Below are 14,949 nucleotides of genomic sequence, written 5' to 3'. Positions count from 1 at the left end.
TATAAGAACACTAGAAAATATAATAATGTAGTCATAGGAACTGTTATATATATATATACTTGTATTTACTCTGTACAGCCACCAGGGTGCTCATCCCCTGGAGTCCCAAGGGATCCCATAATCCCTTGGGAGCACAGGTATTTAAGGAGGCTTCACAGGTTGGAGAGGCACTCTGGAGACCTGCAATAAAAGACTAAGGTCACACTTTACTTCGAGCTCATACTATACAGTCTGACTCTTTCTCCTTATACAACAACTGGCGACGAGATACAGATAGCGAACCCAATGATGCAGAGAACAGTGGGCATCCTGGAGAAATTTTTGGAGGAAGATGATTGGGAAACTTTTGTGGAGTGACTCGACCAATACTTCGATGGGGAAGAGAGCGCTACCAAATGAAGGCCAATCCTCCTCACCGTCTGTGGGGCACCAACATACGCCCTCATGAAGAATCTGCTCACTCCAGCGAAACCCACGGAGAAATTGTACGACGATTTGTGCACACTGGTCCGGGCACATTTGAACCGGAAGGAAAGCGTTCTGATGGTGAGGTACCGGTTCTACACCTACAAAAGGTCTGAAGGCCAGGAAGTGGCGAGTTATGTCGCCGAGCTAAGACGCCTTGCAGGACATTGCGAATTTGAAGGACATTTGGACCACATGTTCAGAGACTTTTTCGTACTTGGCATTGGCTACAAAACTATACTTCGCAAACTTCTTACTGCAGCGAACCCGACCTTGAGTAAGGCCATAGCGATAGCCCAGGTGTTCATTGCCACCAGTGACAATACCATGGCAGCTGGGAAATTTAAATTCAGTTAATTACAATCTGGAATAAAAAGCTAGTATCAGTAATGGTGACCATGAAACTATCGGATTGTCGTAAAAACCCACCTGGTTCACTAATGTCCTTTCGGGAAGGAAATCTGCCATCCTTACCCGGTCTGGCCTATATGTGACTCTAGACCCACAGCAATGTGGTTGACTCCAAATTGCTCCCTGAAATAGCCGATCAAGCCACTCAGTTGTACACAATCGTTACGAAAAACAATAATAAAAATAAAACAGGACGGACCACCAGGCATTTACCTCGGTACCTTTGGACACGACAACGGCACACCCAACCCTGTCTTCCTCATGAATGTCTGGGGACATGTGCCAAAATTGGGAGAACTGTCCCACAGACTAGTCAAGCAACAGCCTGACATAGTCATACTCACAGAATCATACCTTTCAGCCAATGTCCCAGATTCTTCCATCACCATCCCTGGGTATGTTCTGTCCCACCGGCAGGACAGACCCACCAGAGGTGGCAGCACAGTGGTATACAGTCAGGAGGGAGTGTCCCTGGGTGTCCTCAACATTGACTCCGCACCCCATGAAATCTCATGGCTTCAGGTCAAGCATGCGCAAGGAAGCCTCCTACTGATTACCACCTACCGCCCTCCCTCAGCTGACGAATCAGTATGCCTCCATGTTGAACACCACTTGGGAGCAGCACTGAAGGAAGCAAGGGCACGGAATGTACTCTGGGTGGGGGGACTTTAATGTCCATCACCAAGAATGGCTCAGTAGCACCACTACTGACCAAGCTGGCCAAGTCCTGAAGGACATAGCTGCCAGACTGGCCCTGCGGCAGGTGGTGAGAGAACCAACATGGGGATGTTGTGTAGCACTGCCACCAAGCTAAATGGGATAGATTCAGAACAGATCTAGCAGCTCAAAATTGGGCATCCATGAGGCGCTGTGGGTCATCAGCAGGGCAGGTCGGGGCTATAAATAGCGCTGGAGTGTGGGCCCTGGAACATTGTGGGCCGCCCTGACCTGTGAGAACACCACCGCAGGTCGGGGCTATAAATAGAGCTGGAGCGCCGGGCCCTGGAACATCGTGGCGGACGTGCGGCGAATGAGGGTACGGGGCCCAGAAAAGCCGAGGGCCCAGGGGCAGCATGGTCCTGCCCACACTGCGATATATGTGCGCACTAGGTCCGTGCAGCAGAGCAGGTCTCCAGTCGTCCTGGTTAATCCTTGCCCCTGGATAAAGGCCTAGCTTTGTCAAGACCTTGTGGTGGCTGATGTGTAACGGTCACCACACGTTAAAAAAATTCGTGCACAGGCATCTTCCACCCCCTCAACTGGAGTTCAGGACTGGAACATTGGGTCCTTCATTGAAACATCTGTGAACTCTCGTGGAAGCAAGTCATCCTCGTTCGAGGGACTGCCTATGATGATGATGACTCTAATTAAATAAGGCAGTAATGCCTTATATGTCTTATCCTCCGCCATTATTGCCCGAGTGAAGCTAGCATTCAACAGGTGTTTAGTGTTACCAGGGAAAATATGGAGGAAGCTTTAAAGGTCTGTAGCACACACTATAATGAAGCAAGGGACTGATGATAAACATTACCTAATTGCTTCAATTTTTAGTAGAGTAGTGGAGTGAGTAAAATGGTTCCAGCTGGGTGAGGCTGCCTGGTCTTTAAGTTGCTGCAGGAATTCAATCCCGCAGCACCATTCAATTTCGCTCCCCCCTGCCATTCAATTCTGAGAACCCAACCGCAGGTGGGAATAGCACCATGAGCAATCTGAACACATTTAAATGAGGCCGACCAGAGCAATTCCACTGCTGTCAGCATGAGATACGAACAGTCGAAATTGATAGGCAGGAAAAGACCATCTGGTCCATCAAGCCTGCCATGATGGCTGCAGCATATCTAGACAATCTAGGGCTATTTAAACCTTGGCATTTGAAATTGTTAAAATGGTTAACTTGAATATAGAAGATTAAGGGGTAATCTAATTGTGGTGTTTAAGATGATTAAAGGATTTGATAGTGTAGCCAGAGAGAAACTATTTCATCTGGTGAAGGGAATCCAGAGCAAGGGGAAATAACCTTAATATTAGAGCTAGACTGTTCAGGGGTGAAATCAGGAAGCACTTCACACAAAGGGTAGTGGAAATCTGGGACTCTCTCCCCCAAAAAGCTGCTGAGACTGGGGGTCAACTGAAAATGTCAAAACTGAGATTCATAGATTTTTTTCAGGCAGGGATATTATGGGATATGGAACCTAAACGGGCAGCTAGAGTTGGGATACAGATCAGCTATGACCTAATTGAATGGCGGAACAGGCTCAAGGGGCTGAATGGCCTGCTCCTGTTCCTATGTTCCTATTCCTATGTTAACTATGAATTTCGATTGCGAACGGCCAATGTCCTGTCTTCAGTAGTATAACTGATAATGAATTTCAACTATTCTAATTAATTGCAAACTCCTTAACCTGTTTCTGAATATACAAAATCTCTAAGTCTTTAGTGAGCTGATGGCATTTATTAAACCCCTTTTCCTCCAATAACCTCGAGCATATTTAGTCATTCGTTGTTTACTTAATAACTATCACTCGATAACTATCAATGTCATATAAACCTATGCTATCTCAGAGTAGTCACTGTTATACTATTATTGAGGCTTAAACACCTCATGCATTTGTTACTAATTGAACATTCAGTGCGAAACCAACTCACGTGAGCCATTGGAAAGAAAGCACACTATCTTATTGTACAATTTCAAAACGACAGAAGTACTAACTTTACGTTTACCTGTTGGATCCAAAAAGGGAGTGTTGGCTCCCCAGCTTTGGTACAAGGCAGACAGGTCTTGTGGACTATAGGTCGTGAGCATGTTAAATGCGTCCACGTGCTTGGACATGTCTCCCTGTTCTGGAGGTGACTCCTGTTCGATAGCGAGTAAAGATGTAGAGAGCCCCGTTGGATTGGAACGACGTGGCATCAATAGATTCATCTGCCCCTCTCGTACGCAGTTCCCTGATGATGCCAGCTCGTTTGTCCCTATTGACTTGCACTCTTGTTGAAGCAGAGCAGTGGCTTTATGCTTAGTGTGCTGGTCACCTTTGGGCAAGGCTTGGCATTCTGGCTCTAGACGGACTTGAACCTTTGTTGAGTAAGGTTGACAATGATTACCAGAAACGGCGCAACCAACACCCTCCTCTTGAAAAAATAGATCTTGGTATTTTGTAATACTCTCCATTGGTACGCCATATCTCAGAACTGCAGAACGTGTATTAAAAAACTTGTTTTCAAAATTACCTGCTTGTAACATTTTGTGCCGTAAACCTGTATTTGACCTCACTTTTAGTTCTGAAGTAAAACTATATTGCCTATGGCTGTTGGTTGATCTCTGGCACCAATAAGTATCTAGACCTGGGCCAGCTGGAGAGACAGAAACTCTGGATTGCGATGGATCAAGTAAGTTGCTAGCGATCCCCGAGGACAAGGGAGCAGCTTTGGGTGTTGGCGATTTACTCTGACACGGGGGGTGGGTACGTACCAGTCTAGAGGTGGGCATGGGAGAACTCCCTTTACCGTTCAGCACAGGAGGAGGGCCCGTGCGTCTACTGCCAGGAACACCAACCAAGTCATGATCCTTGGCTTTCAACCCATTCCTGGGAAGCCATTTTGGAGCTGGTGCATTGAGGTGCAACTTGTGTATGACACGTTGATGCATCAAGAGAACTTCGGGGTAAAGAGTTGCATGACCACAAAACTGGCAAAAGTGCATGATCATAGCATTCTGTGGCGATGAGGTAGGTGAGCCCTTCAGAACAAAATTATCCTTGCAAGTAATGTTTTTTAAAAATGTTGAGGTCAAATCCAAAGGGAATTCATCCTGGGCTGCATTTCTGTTGGTATCGATGGCGCGAGCATTATCTGTATCTTGTGAAGGGCTTTCTATGCTTAAAATGTTGGGATTTGAACTCTCCAACTGAGGTGACCCTGAGCTCTTTGACATCATTCTACTGTTTGATGTATTCTGACAATCTGGGGGTGAGCTGGACTGAAGGGTATTTTCATTGACTCTGTAAAATCCAATCAGCTCCTGTTTCTGTTCTTCCATTGATACGTCTGCTTCAGAAATAGAACAATATTCCTCAGAGGCTATAGCGATCCCTTTAGCATCCAAATAGCAAGTGGTATCGCTAGAAGAAAGAAAGGCTCCTGCTGTATCAGACAAAGGGATGTGAATCTTGTTGGTGGGATCTGAAATGTCCTCATTAGGTTCATTCTGAGGAGCAGAGGGATGGCAGTCCATGTGGCAATTGAGTGAAGGCGACTCAGTCACTGTGTAGTTACAAGGCAAACATTTGTATGGCTTTTCTCCTGGGGAGATATAATAAAACACAATGGGCTTTCAAAACAGAAGAATTCACAATTAAAATACATTTCTTTACACTCCAGGAAGAACTGGTGGTACCAATCATATGAAAGAAAAGACTTTCATTTTTACAGCACTTTTCACAACCTCAGGACGTCCAAAAAGCACTTTGTAGCCAACATAAGAACATAAGAAATAGGAGGAGTAGGCCACCTGCCCCCTCGAGCCTGCTCCACCATTTAATAAAATCATGGCTGATCTGATCATGGTCTCAGCTCCACTTCTCTGCCCGCTCCCCAAAACTCTTTATTCCCTTATCGCTCAAAAATCTGTCTATCTCCGCCTTAAATATATTCAATGACCCAGCTTCCACAGCTCTCTGGGGCAGAGAATTCCACAGATTTACAACCCTCGGAGAAGAAATTCCTCCTCATCTCAGTTTTAAATGGACTATGTCCCCTAGTTTTAGTTTCCCCTATGAGTGGAAATATCCTTTCTAGATCCACCTTGTCGATCCCCCTCATTATCTTATATGTTTTGATAAAATCACCTCTCATTCTTCTGAACTCTAATGAGTATAGGCCCAACCTACTCAACCTATCTTCATAAGTCAACCCCCTCATCTCAGGAATCAACCTAGCGAACCTTCTCTGAACTGCCTCCAATGCAAGTATACCCTTCCTTAAATAAGGAGACCAGAATTGTACGCAGTACTCCAGGTGTGGCCTCACCAATACGCTATACTGTTATACTCTATCCCCCTTGCATAAAGGTCAACATTCCATTTGCCTTTCTGATTACTTGCTGTACCTGCATACTAACTTTTTGTGTTTCATGCACAAGGACCCCCAGGTCCCTCTGTACTGCAGCACTTTGCAATTTTTCTCCATTTAAATTATAATTTGCTTTTCTATTTTTTTCTGCCAAAGTGGGTAACTTCACATTTTCCCACATTGTACTACATCTGCCAAATTTTTGCCCACTCGCTTAGCCTGTCTATGATATACTTTTTGAATTGTGTAGTCACTGTAGTAATGTAGGAAACACAGCAGCCAATTGGCACAAAGCAAGCTCCCACAAACAACAATGAAATAAATGACCGGATCTTCTATTTTCGGGATGTTGGTTGAGGGATAAATATTGGCCAGGAACCTGGGGAGAACTCCCCTGCTCTTCTCCAAAATGGTGCCGTGGTATCTTTTACGTAAACCTGAGAAGACAGACCGGGCCTCTTTTAACGTCTCATCCAAAAGACAGAACCTCCGACATTGCAGCACTCCTACTTACATTAAAGAGTTACAAAGCGTTAGCTATTTGTGTTTTTGTTCATTTCTGGATCGTGTTCAGTTTTATGTGAAGCTAACTGGCAAATAATGTAATTTGGCATCATCCTGCTAAATTGGCAAAACACAAAATTAAATTCCAAATCTAAAATGACTGGGTGCATGTTATGTATGAAAGGGCACATCGCCTTTCTAAGCCATAGAATCATAGACGATTAAGGCACAGAAGGAGGCCATTTGGCCCATCGTGTCTGTGCCGGCTGAAAAAGAGCGATCCAGCCTAATCCCACTTTCCAACTCTTGGTCCATAGCATTGTAGGTTACAGCACTTCAAGTGCATATCCAAGTAGTTTTTAAATGCGGTTAGGGTTTCTGCCTCTACCACCCTTTCAGGCAGTGAGTTCCAGACCCCCTCCACCCTCTGGGTGAAAAGAATTTCTTCTCAACTCCTCTCTCATCCTTCTGACAATTACTTTAAATCTATGACCCCTGGTTATTAACCTCTCTGCTAAGGGAAATAGGTTCTTCTTATCCACTCTACCTAGGCCTCTCATAATTTTATGCACCTCAATGAGGTCTCCCCTCAGCCTCCTCTGTTCTAAAGAAAGCAAACCCAGCCTATCCAATCTTTCCTCATAGCTAAAATTCTCCAGTCCAGGCAACATCCTCGTACAACTCCCCTGTACCTTTTCTAGTGCAATCACATATTTCCTGCAATGTGGTGACCAGAACTGTACGCAGTACTCTAGCTCTGGCCTAACTATTGCTTTTTACAGTGTTGTCTTTCAGATACATAATTAAATGAATCTAACCAGTGCTTTTAATATAGAAAAAAATATTTTTTTAAAGATGTGACATGTAGATATGTATGTCCTCCAAAGGAAGTACACATTAAATGATACATTTTTAAAAATCAGTAGATCCCTTATTAATATCATGACTTGGGAAAATTGAAAATACAAGATAGATTTCATTTTTAGTGCATATTTCTACTTTCAACTATTGAACATTAATAAATGCATCTACCAGGTGAAAACATCTCTAAGCTCTTCACACATTTAATGACTGTTATATAGGCAAACAAAAGCATTTCCTCACTCGCACTAAGTCCCGCTCATCCATCACCCCAGTGCTCGCTGACCTACATTGGCTCCCGGTTTGGTAACGCCTCAAGTTTAAAATTCTCATCCCTGTGTTCGAATCTCTTCATGGCCTCCCCCATTCCTATCTCTGTAACCTTCTCCAGCCCTGTACCCCTTCGAGATCTCTGCGCTCCTCAAATTTTGGCCTCTTGCGCATTCCCGATTTTATTCAATCCACCATCGGTGGCCGTGCTTTCTGCTGCTTGGGCCCTAAGCTCTGGAATTTCCTCCCTAAGCCTCTCCTCCTTTCAACCTCTCTCTCCTCTTTTAAGACGCTCCTTAAAACATACCTCTTTGACCAGGCTTTTGTTCACCTGTCCTATTATCTCTTTATGTGGTTCAATCTCAAATTTTGTTTGTGAAGTGCCTTGGGACGCTGTTACTACATGAAAGGCGTTATATAAATGCAAGTTGTTGTTGCTGTAAGATGACACTGGGTGAAGAGACTGTGGATATCGGAACCCACTATACAACAAGGCAGTCGTTGAAATCTACTAAAATAAACATTGGCAATTCAAAAACTGTCATTAATGTATGTTCTAGTATTCATGAGTAGCTACACACAAGACCTCTTTCACATGGAGGGCAATGCGAGGAGCATGGAAAGGCAAAAGAAAGGGCTCACTTTGGCTATTTGGACTAGTTACACTGCTAGACACTAGTACATCGCTGTACTTACAGACCTTGGTCTATTGGATCAGCACTAACTTTTAGCCTGATCCATAACAAGTTTCCATAATTCACGTCCTGTCCATTTTACAAGTCAAAATCAGCGTTGTTTATGTGTGTTGTTAAAGCCTAACTGCACAGGGCTGGTCTATAAAACCCTAAAAAAACGTTTGATTTTAGTGACAAAAGCCAACTGCACAAATCATTTCTTCATTCAGCTCTGTATGCTTTATTTTATCCATGGCTCCAAATCTGGCCTAACCACCTCTGAATTATGATGTCACTGAATTATCGCCAATGATCCCCAAAAAATGTCAAATATATTTTAATTTTGCACATAAATTATTAACAAAAATAGAAGAAAACCTTGAACAGTTCATGGCATTATTAATTCAACTTTATAAATTGTGACCATCATGAAATGACTCAGATGCACAATGACCTCTACCATAACTCTGACTGTAGTCTTGTTTTGTTTCAGTCTTCCCTTTCACTTTGTTCCCTGCTTAAGGTCATTATACACCACATATCATTCCCTTCACCAAGTGTCAGATGACCTGAATTAGTCATCTCACTGCCAATATCAACCTATTACTGAGTGTAACTAAAAAAAATTTTTATTTGAGAAATCTAGACATCGGGCAAAAGCTTAGGACATCACCAAGAGCAGATAAATCAGAAAGAGGGCACTCGGGGCCTCGGTTTAACTTCTCATCTGAAAGACAGCACCTCTGAAAGTGCAGCACTCCATCAGCACTGGAGTGGCAGCATGGATTCTGCGCTTAAATCTCTAGCGCGGGACTGGATCCCACAACTCTCTGGCTCAGAAACAAGAGGGCTAACCACTGAGCCACAAATCATACCCAAACAGGATGGTGACTTATTCCCAAACCTATAACAAAGCTGCTCTTAACTTGGTCACCAGGAGGCGTGTAGCAGTAGACTACTTGCAACTGTTGAGATCATGAACTCCAGTGGTGGGAAGGGGGTGGGGGTGGCAAGGGTGAAAGGGATTAAAACTGTGTTCTTCTCCACTCCGTAGCGTAAACTCCATTTTTATGTCATTTTGTAATAGCAATTTAATCCAGTACATGGTAGCAGATGGGGGGAGATAATAACACACAAGGGAGAGAACATGTGGTGGGAGGGTTTGGGCATTTAGGTGGCAAGTACATCCAGCAGTTTCTAGTAACATGTGACCAACTCGTCCCTCCAGTCCTAGTCATCTGAAAGGTCAGTGAGCCTTCTCGCTGAGGGGTAATCACTGATCGCAGAGTTAGAGTATTGAAATAATTTACAGAGGCAGAGTCTAGAACCTGGGTTGAATTTGGCCTTAATCTGCTACTGTAAAGAAAGAAAGCCGTGGATTTATATAGCACCTTTCACGACCTCAGGACATCCCAAAGCGCTTTACAGCCAATGAAGTGCTTTTGAAGTGTAGTCATTGTTGTAATGCAAGAAATGCGACAGCCAATCTGTGCACAGCATGATTCCACAAACAGCAATGTGATATGACTAAATAATCTGTTTTTGTGATGTTGCTTGATATTGGCCAGGTCACCTGGGAGACCCCTGCTCTTCTTCGAAATTGTGTCATGGGATCTCTTACATCCACCTGAGCAGGCAAACAGGGCCTCGGTTTAACATTTCATATGAAAGACGGCACCTCCGACAGTGCAGCACTCCCTCGGTATTGCACTGGGAATGTCAGCCTGGATTATGTCATCAAATCACTGGAGTGGGACTTAAACTCACAACCTGCTGACACAGAGGTGAGAGTGCTACTCACTGAGTCACAGCTGACACTGTACATTATAAATAAGATATCTCCCTGTGTATAGAATAATTGTAATTACAAGCAGTTGATTTGTACAGCTCCCAAAGATGAGCCTCGACCCCTCCCTTTCTCTGCAACCTCCTCCAACCCTACAACCCTCCCAGATATCTGCGTTCCTCCAATTCTGACTTCTTGAACATCCCTGATTTCCATCGCTCCACCATTGGAAGCCATGCATTTAGCTGCCTCGGTCCTAAGCTCTGGAATTCCCTCCCTAAACCTCTCTGTCTCTAACTCATTCTCCTCTTTTAAGACGCTCCTTAAAATGGCTGCCTGTCCTAATATCTCCTTTTGTGGCTCGGTGTCAAATTTAGTTTGATAATCGTGAAGTGCCTTGGGATGTTTTACTACATTAAAGGCTCTATATAAATGCAAGTTGTTGTTGTTGATGTTATAGGTACTAAAGACTAACATACCTAATTATTAGCTGATCAGACAGAAAGGGTTAGATTTTCCGGTCTTCTCCGCTCCGTTTTATGCCCCAGAGCAACGGCAATAGCAGTGATGAGGTCTATAGGTTGGGCAGTCAGCCTCTAGCGTCCCACAGCGATCCTTGGGTCAGGTCTTGCGGAGCAGTTCTTCTGTGCAACGCCCCTGATAGCGACACTGGCGCGAGTTTGAGCTTCTGCCTGACCTGTCTACCTGGGATATCAGGGTGGTTCACCCACCCCGTCGGTGAAGAGGTGAGTAATGGACTCCTAAGGTAAGTGTGATTGTTTTTTCTTTAAATTTTTTTAGCAATTTGTTTTGAGGTGGCGTGGGCAATGTTTTTGTGGGGTTTTTTTAGGTTTCCCCTCCTCCCCACCCCGACATCTCTCGGAGCACTCTTTAGCTCAGGAGTTTCCCATCCTAGTGCCAAGAGAGATGTACAACACCTCCCTTAGCGCTCTGCCCCCTGATGCAGGGCCCAGATGCCCAAACTTACCTACTGAGGTGCATACTATTCCCGGCCGCTAACTTTCCCGCCCTACCGCCATTATCACCCCAAAAACATGAAAGCCTAAAATCCAGCCCGAAGCATATTAAAAACCAAGGCCTGGCAATCTGATCGACCCTCGGATCCAGACATGAGGAGGCTGGTGGCAGGACCACTCCAAATTGGCCAGCCGGCCTTATTCGTACAGCGAGTTGAAGCCCAAGGAACCGCTCACCAGGGATTAGCATGACCGACGGAGAAGGACTCCAGGTTAGGCCAGAGTATGCCAGTCAGTCCTGAATGCAGCAGGCCCGAAGCCTGGGAAAACCAATTTCCGGCTTAAGTCCTGAAACAGGCATTGTTGGGCCCCTTATTAACATAATCAAGGGGCCTAACACCTGTTTTAGGTCTGCAGATGTCTCCACAATACTTGAACCAATATGGCGTCAGATCGTGTCTACGATGCTATTCGAGTTTAGCTCCTTAAGTTGGGCCTCTTTGCATTTAATTTTCATCAGGAAACGGGCCTAACTTCACCCCCTAGAGTCTGCCATGAAGATTATCATAAATAAGATTTGCTAGCTGAAAAATATATTCATAATCTACACTTTCTGGCATTTGATTATGTGCACTGTCCCGATTTAAAGTTTTCTTTACATTTTCTGTCAAAAGCTCAAGCGATATTCTTCTGAATCGAATAGCCTGTAAATCAAAAACATGCCACTAGGTGGTTCCACTTCCAAACTGCAACTGCACGGAAATATCAGCTGCAGATCGGTGTGATTTTAATCATCCTTCCGAGCACTTTCTTCACTAGAGAGCAGCAGAGACTGCATCAACCTTCAACGGGGAATCTAGTTTCACTGGAACTACAGATAATACGGCTTTAAAGTGGCATTAAAAATACATCTAAACAAAACAGGTACCAGGCAATTATACACTGGCAAAAATCCCTTGGCGTGCGCAAAGCTACTGGCTCAGCTCCTCCAGTTCTTGATGTTTGCTTATATTTAACATCTGATTTAATACGCATTAGCCTGAAATATTACCATCAGAAATTTGCCCACTACTCCTCCTCTACATGCAAAATTCCTCTTCATTATTTAAAGGCATCTAAGGAAAATGTGATAGAGGCACTGAAGAAAGTGCAAGAAAAGATTTACAAGAATTATACCACAACTAAGAGGTTATAACTATCAGGAAAGAAAGAACAGGCTGGGGATTTTTTCCCGAGCAAAAAGAAAGCTGAGGGGTGACCTGCTAGAGGTCTTTAAGATCATGAAAGGGTTTTGATAGGGTAGACGTATGGGCGAGACCAGAACTAGGGTCCATAAATATAAAATAGTCACTAATAAATCCAATAGAGAATTCAGGAAAAACCTCTTTACCCAGAGAATGGTGAGAATGTGGAACTCACTACCACATGGAGTAGTTGAGGCGAACAGCATAGATGTATTTAAGGGTGAAGCTGGATAAACACATGCGGGAGAAAGAAACAGAAGGTTAAAGGTTATGCTGATAGGGTGAGATGAAGAGGGGTGGGAGGAGGCTCGTGTGGAGCATAAACATCGGCATGGACCTGTTGGGCTGAATGGCCTGTTTCTGTGCTGTACATTCTATGTAATTCTATGTAAAGTTTGAGTTTGAGTTTCATGTGGAAAGAATGCAGCTAGATTGTCGGGCATTAACACCTAAAGCTAGGATGATTATTATTAGAAAACATGTTTAAATTTCCATCTGGAACTTAAACTAACACTTACAGATATAAATATGGAATGGAATAGTGATTGATGCAAAGTGTTGCTTATTACACACACGTCATCTTCAGTAGCACAGTCATGAATAAAGAAGTGTTATCTGCCCTCAGACTATGCTGCACATAACAGGATTAACTGAATTTCCTTATTTTGCTAGGTCTCCTCCCTCACAGTAGTCACCATCATTAGCCGATGGACAAGCACCCTGCTCCTAGATGTTCACAAATGTCACACTGAAATGGCTGCTAGGAGAGTCAGAGAGGTGTAACTATCTGTTTTCTCCTCCTCTCTGCAAGAATCACCCAGAATCTCCTCTCGTTTCTCCGTTTGAGATCTGGACCTCAGTATGTGTGAACCACAAATATGTCCCCAATCTACTAAGAACAGGCAATTGGGGAAGCTTTTCAATTGTTAATAATGATTTACAACACGCTCGCCTTTGAGTCAGAAGGTTGTGGGTTCAAGTCCCACTCCAGAGAGACCTGAGCACGAAACCTAGGCTGACACTCCCAATGCCGGTACTGAGGCAGGCAAAAGGAGATGGTAATGAGACAAGTTAAATAACAAAAGATGAGTCGAGAAGGGAAACAGAAAGCAATGAAGATGAACAAGGTAAAAGAGACAAAGGAAATTCCATCGGAGAGAAGAGCAGAACTTCTTCAAGGTGGGCATTCCTAGAAGAGGACATTTAAGGGACGAAATTGCCCTCAGCGGGAAATTGGGGAGGGCAATTCGATTAATCCGAAAACTTTCAGAGGAAGGAGCTGGATAATTCGTCTCTTTAGTTCTGACACCACCACCCAGCGCTTTGGGGCGCTGTAGGGGCAGGTTCCGGTCGGTAGCGGGGCAGTGTCCATCACCGCCACACTGACCATGTCAGCATGGCGGTAATGACATCAGTGCGATGCGGACATGCCCCGTTGCGCTGATGCGTCACGCTAACGCATCACAACGTGTTCCCCCCCCCCCCCTTCACTTAGGTGTGATGCCTACGTCGAGCCCACTAGGCCACCAGGGAGGGTTTCGGCTGGGCCATTGTCAGGCTGACTCAGGATTCGGCCGACAATTGAAACAAAATGGCGGCTGCGGCAGTGCACTCTCCTCTTTAAGGACAGTTGCACTGCCCAGCCACTGGCAGCTTTGCACTGCACGAAGCTGTCAAGGGCACTGACCGGCGGCGTCTGTGCTCCCGCTGGGCAATTTCCCCCGTGGGGCAGAAAAGGGGTCGGTGCCGGGCAGAAACATGGGCGTGGCGAAAACCCATTCCCGCTGTCCCCAGCCCGGAGGCAATTCTGGATGGGTCGGCCCTGCCGCCTGCCCTGGGCGGAAAGGCCTTACCGCCCCCTTAAAGAAGGGGGAAATTCCCCCCCCCTCAGACTCATCTTTTGTTTCTTACCTTCTCCCATTACCATCTCCTTTTGCCTTGCACCATCTTCCCTTTTGTCTTTTAATCCCTCCTGCCTTCCACCCTATCAAAGACCCACCCTCTTGTTCTGTCCACCCCTCTCCCTTTCCCTGCCCCTACACTTGCTTAAAAATCTCAAACTTTTTCCAGTTCATTTACCTGAAACATTAACTCTGTTTCTCTCTCCACAGATGCTGCCTGACCTGCTGAGTATTTCCAGTATTTTCTGTTTTTATTTCACAAATGAAACTGATTATCCGCTCATTATCACATTGTTGTTCGTGGGACCTTGCTGTGCTCAAATTGGCTGCCACATTTCCGACATTACAATAGTGACTGTACTTTAAAAATACTTCATTGGTGGTGAAGCAATCTGGGACGTCCTGAGGTCGTGTAAAACAAGCTCTTTCTTTCTTTCTTTAGACAGATAGCATAAAAATGCATTGAAAGAAACCGAAAGTACAGAGAAGTTCTCAGTGAGGATAAATTTTAAAATAGCTCAAAAAAAATCGCAATAAAAACAGAAACATTAATTTTCTTTCCTGGTGCACTTAAAATGCTGGGCTTAATTTTACACCCATTTTGGGCTAGCATAAATGCAGGAAATTTCCGTATCTGGCTCTTTAGCCTGGGGGCGGAACCATTATAATGAGCCGAGGCGTGATCGGGGGCAGAGATTGAGAGACAAGCATAAAAGAGCGAGGAAATTTGGGCATAATGGAATTACGTGTGTAACACACTAGTACCCGAGTTTCCTTGATCTTTTATGC

The 14,949-nt window shown here is 44.7% G+C and overlaps 1 protein-coding gene across 12 annotated transcripts in view; it reads right to left on the bottom strand.

The window, feature by feature from the left end:
• znf516 (zinc finger protein 516) overlaps positions 1-14,949 on the bottom strand; it is a 309,840-nt gene that overhangs the window by 86,918 nt on the left and 207,973 nt on the right. For all 12 annotated transcript variants that reach the window (XR_011594882.1, XM_070888589.1, XM_070888587.1 and 9 more), the window contains one exon: positions 3,598-5,175. Coding sequence is in view for 11 of the 12 variants with exons in the window: in XM_070888589.1 (XP_070744690.1) it covers positions 3,598-5,175 (1,578 nt within the window). In the remaining variant the exon portion in view is untranslated. The remainder of the gene's footprint in view (positions 1-3,597; positions 5,176-14,949) is intronic.

Source organism: Pristiophorus japonicus, chromosome 1 (assembly GCF_044704955.1).
Source record: "Pristiophorus japonicus isolate sPriJap1 chromosome 1, sPriJap1.hap1, whole genome shotgun sequence".
NCBI lineage: Eukaryota > Metazoa > Chordata > Chondrichthyes > Pristiophoridae > Pristiophorus > Pristiophorus japonicus.
Note: the sequence above shows the minus strand (reverse complement) of the source record. Positions and strands in the feature narration are given on the sequence as shown.